Source organism: Anguilla rostrata, chromosome 10, assembly GCF_018555375.3.
Source record: "Anguilla rostrata isolate EN2019 chromosome 10, ASM1855537v3, whole genome shotgun sequence".
Lineage (NCBI taxonomy): Eukaryota > Metazoa > Chordata > Actinopteri > Anguilliformes > Anguillidae > Anguilla > Anguilla rostrata.
In genome coordinates this window covers 38,607,913-38,613,912 of record NC_057942.1, presented here as the reverse complement: position 1 = coordinate 38,613,912, position 6,000 = coordinate 38,607,913, and the positions used below count along the sequence as shown (strand labels likewise).

Here is a 6,000-nt window from a genome sequence, read left to right as displayed (position 1 = left end):
AGATTCCAATACCAAGTAAGTAGTACCGAGTGTAATCCTATGCAACTACCCACTTTAAGGTTTTTTTTTTCTCCTTGTCAACTTTCTCCCTCCAAGAAGAGAAGTTTGTCACCTTGCTGACCTTCTACTGTGGAAATTAACTGCACAAGGACAGTGTCATTAATGTGAAGTTCCACTCTAATGTAGCACTAGCTTCCCCTTGTGGAGAACCTTCAGCTTGCTAAACATGAATGAGTGCGTGAGCGAGTGAGTTACAAGCCAAGTCCATGAGGTGCTTTGCATCTAATGAACTTTATGTAACCAAACAGGCTACTAACAATATGTTAATAAGTGCTATCACCTCAGTTAATGGATAATTATGATAAGTGACTGTGAAAAGGAATTAGAATTAAAGGTATTAAAGTAGCTTCATAGCTGTGGCAGTTGGCCATGCTTTATTAGGATTTGCCAGCAAAGTGTTGGAATCCCTGCATGAACTTGTTGAGAGTGTCATTCTGTCTGGACTGTGCGTTTCCAGCTGATTGTTTAAGGTGTCCTCCAGGAAGAGGAAGAAAGTGGAGTACAGACCTACAGAAGGCGACCCCCGAAACACTCAGGCCTCATTTCGTCTTCAAGACTTCAAAATGGGGAAATTTAGTATGTTTTTGGAGTGGTTTGCATTTCATGTACTGCTCCAACTGGCATTTTCCCCTATCGTGAACAGCAATGAGATTCCAATACCAAGTAAGTACTACCGAGTGTAATCCTATGCAACTACCCACTTTAAGGTTTTTTTTTTCTTGTCAACTTTCTTCCTCCAAGAAGTGATGTTTGTCACCTTGCTGACCTTCTACAGTGGAAATTAACTGCACGAGGACAGTGTCATTAATGTCAAGTTCCACTCTAATGTAGCACTAGCTCCCCCTTGTGGAGAACCTTCAGCTTGCTAAACATGAATGAGTGCGTGTGCGAGTGAGTTACAAGCCAAGTCCATGAGGTGCTTTGCATCTAATGAACTTTATGTAACCAAACAGGCTACTAACAATATATTAATAAGTGCCATCACCTCAGTTAATGGATAATTATGATAAGTGACATGAAAAGGAATTAAATTAAAGGTATTAAAGTGGCTTGCGCTGTATGGCAGTTGGCCATGCTTTATTAGGATTTGCCCTTAAAGTGTTGAGATGCCTACTGCATGAACTGTTGAGGTGTCATTCTGTCTGGACTGTGCGTTTCCAGCTGATTGTTTCCACATGTACGTCACTACGGTGATGATTCCGCACTGTCATTGGTTGATGTAAAGCTGTGGAAGTGCCTTTTGAAAGTCTAGCTGTAGATTTCCCCCTCTTGGTTATGCAGCAACACTGCACACATCCTCACCAACTTCTTCAACCGCTTCCCTGGGTGAGTTCCTGATTGCGGGCTAAAGAACAGGAACTCTCCAGAATCCATGCATATTGATTGTGTGTGTGTGTGTGTGCGCGCGTGTGACATGTTATCTTGCACTTCAGATTTTTCTTTCTTTGACCCAGAGGGGGATTTCTGTATCTTATTTAAGACCAAATCTTTTCATTTTATGGATAAATCTCATAACAAGAAAAAACCTGTTCCATTTTAGAAGACCCCATTTTGTTATCCCCCACCCTTTTGTAGAATGGTTGTCCCTGTGTGTTATTTCTCCTCCCTCCATTTCCTGTTTTGATTATCTTGCATATCTTTGCATCTTCATCCTATCCCTGATGTACTGACTCTTTACATTTTTACATTTACAGTTTAGGTGTTAAGCAGACATTCTGGACCACAGCAACTTTCGCTGCTTACATTCTTTACATGCAGATCATTTATTCATCTGGATATTTTACTGAAGTAGTTTTGGTTAAGTACCTTTGCTGAAGGGTATAACGGCAGTGGCCCATCTGGGAATCAAATTTACGACCTTGGATTTCGAAGCTGAGTTCACTGGCTATTATGCTGCACTGTATACTCACTCCCCATAACTGACTGACTGACCTGTAGTTGAGTTCCTCAAAAGCATCCGGACGTTTCCAACAGTTAATTGAGGCTGATCTCTCTCCCACCCACACAAACCCCTCACTTGTTTGGTCTCGGGTGTGCTGTCATGACTGATGGGAACCCTGTGCTATTCTCTCTAATCTATGCATAAACCCCGTCCCTGGAAAGTATGACTTCCTGTTTTCATGTCACAGGAATGTGTGCAGTTTGCTTGGAAAAGGACTGCGCAATTGGTGTGAGATTAATCTACCCAGCAGACGGCGACACACCAGTTTGGCCGAAGGCAAACTCCCCAACTGGAATCCAAAGCTGCTCCATGGAGAATCTAAAGGCAGATGCTCCCTGTAAGATGGCTAATGGAAACCTCGTCCAACCAGCTGACAACCCCCTTTATTTTGAAGGGATAGACACTTATGGTGTATGGCGCGTATTCCACTCACAGATTTCACGTGAGTATTCCTGCTCTGGCTCAAGTCTGCAAGCTCTGCTGTTGTGGTGTAGAGTAGAGTGGGTGGGATGGAAGGATCTGGAAAGCTGGCAGCTAACCATGTTGTAAAAATCTGAAGTTAAAATGCGGTACTAGTCATGGATTGTTCATCAAAATGCTGAAGGCAGCTGGAATTGAACTGTGCAAGTGCATTTGTGCTTTTTTCCCCTCCCCAATCACTGCAGTAAGATTCATGAAGGGAGATTTAAGCCAAGCCCAAATCTGCTTGAAATTCTTTAATTTCTCCTCCAAAGAAGGTGTCTAGGACTGGATGCAGTAAAAAGGCAATTTGCACAGCTGTCAGACTTCTCTGTGTGCAGTGTAGTGATCATTTGTGCAATCACATGTCGGTTGTGTGTAATGATGTTCTCTTTCTGCAGCCTGCGCTGAGCTTAATCTGCCTCCCAGTTCCACGCCTTCCCCCGGTAAGTACCTTCTGTGAGCTGGAAGATCTTTATTTCTACTACAGGAACCGATTTGCTGATATGGCAGTTGGCCATGCTTTATTGAGATTTGCCCTTAAAAAGTGTTGAGATGCCTGCTGCATGAACTGTTGAGAGGTGTCATTCTGTCTGGACTGTGCGTTTCCAGCTGATTGTTTCCACATGTGCGTCACTACGGTGGGAGGGGGAGGTGGGGTGGGGTGGAAACGGTGCCTGATTGTAAAGCAGAAATGCCACACAATGGAGTATCTATACATGTATACAGATGTTTGTTCCAAATCGTAGTTGATATGTTCGATATGAAATATGTAATCAAAATGAAATCAGTGATACCTGGAATTAAGGTTTTTTTACACATTTAAATTGTTTTGTTCATAGAAACAAAATAGTTTAAACTTATAAATTGACAATCAAACAGTGTCTGATTTTAAAGCAGAAATGCCATATGATGCCATAACCTGTTTTAAGGTTTTAAAGAGAGATTAAAATGATTGTGTTTCAGGAAAAATGTTCAGAACATAACAATTTGGAAAGTAAGACTTCCGGTTTTCATGTCACAGGAATGTGTGCAGTTTGCTTGGAAAAGGACTGCACAACTGGTGTGAGAGAAATCTCCCTAGCAGGCAGCATCACAACAGTTTGGGTGAAAGCAAACTCCCCAACTGCAATCCAAAACTGCTCCATGGAGAATCTAAAGCCGGATGCTCCCTGTAAAATGGCTAATGGTAGCCTCGCCCAACTGGCTGACAACCCCCTTTATTTTGAAGGGATAGACACTTATGGTGTACGGCGCGGATTCCACTCACAGATTTTGCGTGAGTATTCCTGCTCTGGCTCAAGTCTGCAAGCTCTGCTGTTGTTGTGTAGAGTAGAGTGGGTGGGACGGAAGGATCTGGAAAGCAGGCAGATGACTTTGTTGTAAAATCTAAACTTAAAATGCGGTACTAGTCATGGATTGTTCATCAAAATGCCGAGGGTAGCTGGAATTGAACTGTGCGAGTGCATTTGTGCTTTTTTCCCTCTCCCAAATCACTGCAGTAAGATGCATGAAGGGAGATTTAAGCCAAGCCCAAATCTGCTTGAAATTCTTAAATTTCTCCTCCAATAAAGGTGTCTAGGACTGGATGCAATTAAAAGGCAATTTGCACAGCTATCAGACTTCTCTGTGTGCAGTGTAATGATCATTTGTGCAATCACATGTCGGTTGTGTGTAATGATGTTCTCTTTCTGCAGCCTGTGCTGATCTTAATCTGCCTTCCAGTTCCACGCTTTCCCCCGGTAAGTGCCTTCTGTGAGCTGGAAGATCTTTATTTCTGCTACAGGAACCGATTTGCTGATTGTCATTCACACTGGAGCCTAAGGGTATAGTCTAGCCTTACAGTGTGAATGCTTTAATGTAGTCTTACAGCTTGAATGATAGAATATAGCCTTTTGGTGTGAATGATATAGTGTAGTCTTACATTGGCTATCTTTAAACATGTATTATATTTCTGTATTATACACAAGTTATCAGCCTGAGCAAAGCTCAGTGTGCAAAAGTGCATTTAATGGTCATAGACAACTGCTAAACACAGGTTCAGTAAGGTACAGTACTTATTTTGTACAGCTATTTATAGCGAAGAACACAGTTCACCCAGTGAACAGTAGTGGTTGAGCACACACATAGAATCGAGTCATGTCCTGCAAGTAGATGGGGACTGTCCTGTTGGCAGCAGTGTAGGCAAGGGTCAGGGCTTTGAACCGGATCCTGGCGGCGACCGGTAGCCAGTGGAGTGATCGCAGCAGAGGAGTGACGTGGGAGAATTTGGGAAGGTTGTAGATGAGTCGGGCAGCGGCATTCTGAATCATCTGTAGTGGCTGTATGGCACAAGCTGGCAGGCTTGCAAGGAGAGAGTTGCAGTAGTCAAGGCGAGAGGTCACCGTAGCCTGGACGAGCAGCTGGGTGGAGTGCATGGTCGAATCCTTCTGATGTTGTACAGAAGGAATCTGCAGGACCGTGATGTTGCCTTGATGTGCACCTTGAGGTCCAGTTGGTCATCCAGGACCACCCCCAAGCTCTTGGCAGAGTGAGAGGCAGTCACTGTGGTGCCATCAACCGTTTGCACCTCCATATCTGTAGCCTTATGTGCCTTGGTGATATTGCACATCTGTCTTACTAACACTGATGTTCTCCACTTCTTTTAGTCTTCTCTGGATAAGGGCATCTGTTTAGTGATTGTAATGTAGGTGCTGTACACTAGTATTACATTTCAGTACCTGCATATTCACTGAAGAGTTCAGTGGTCTGAGTGATTCTACAGTGCTTTCAGTTTGCAGTCTTAAGTAGAGTTTGAAGTCAAATGTGTCCACTAATTGATTGTTCTTCTTATCCTGGTTCTCATTCTATTGGCAGACAACAAAGGCGGCGGCGGCAGCGGCAGCGGCGGCGTCAGCGGCAGCGGCAGCGTCAGCGGCATCGTCATCGCCATCGTCATCGCCATCGCCATCGTCAGCGGCATCGGATTTTTCATTTGGAAGTAAGTTGTTTTCAAAAAGAACATTTTCATATTTAAGTCATGCAGACATGAATTGTTTAAAAATGAATGGGGGGGGGGGTGGACCCACAATTCCTGAGGGGAAAATATGGATTATAGTGGCTTTTTACAGGTGACGTCTGTGTGTAGATTAGGCGTGATGTAGTGTATAAATCAGGGTTGGGCAAGGAGGGAGAAATCTGTATCTGGATCCTCCTCCAACTCGTTTGCTGAATTGGCCCCTTGCATGTCATGACATGACTACATGTCCTGATAAGCTTGTGAGCAGCTAAAAGCTGTGTCCATCCTGCTGCTGTGGTCTCCTCTAGTGAAACTGCGTTGGTGCAATGTAGGGGTGCACAAGGGCAGATCTGTTTCAGGATTTTGTGCCACCTTCTGCTCTTAATTATTTTGATTGACTTAATGACTCAATCGTATCTTGATCTGACATTTGCATAAGCACCAGCTACAGACTCAGAGTACAAGTGCATCCTAAAGATTTTACTGCGCTCAAGTACAGGAGTGAACCAATACAGGTATTGAGCTGTCAGAAAACTAAATT

The 6,000-nt window shown here is 43.6% G+C and overlaps 1 protein-coding gene across 9 annotated transcripts in view; it reads left to right on the top strand.

Annotated features, from left to right (window-relative positions):
* LOC135233423 (uncharacterized) overlaps positions 1 to 6,000 on the top strand; it is a 77,635-nt gene that overhangs the window by 46,578 nt on the left and 25,057 nt on the right. For 7 of the 9 annotated variants that reach the window (XM_064296946.1, XM_064296942.1, XM_064296941.1 and 4 more), the window contains 3 exons: positions 2,190 to 2,444; positions 2,863 to 2,907; positions 3,486 to 3,740. In XM_064296946.1, the coding sequence (XP_064153016.1) occupies positions 2,190 to 2,444; positions 2,863 to 2,907; positions 3,486 to 3,740 (555 nt within the window). Of the gene's footprint in view, positions 1 to 1,341; positions 1,387 to 2,189; positions 2,445 to 2,862; positions 2,908 to 3,485; positions 3,741 to 6,000 lie in introns of all 9 variants that reach the window. The other 2 variants (XM_064296945.1, XM_064296943.1) reach the window with 2 other exon arrangements.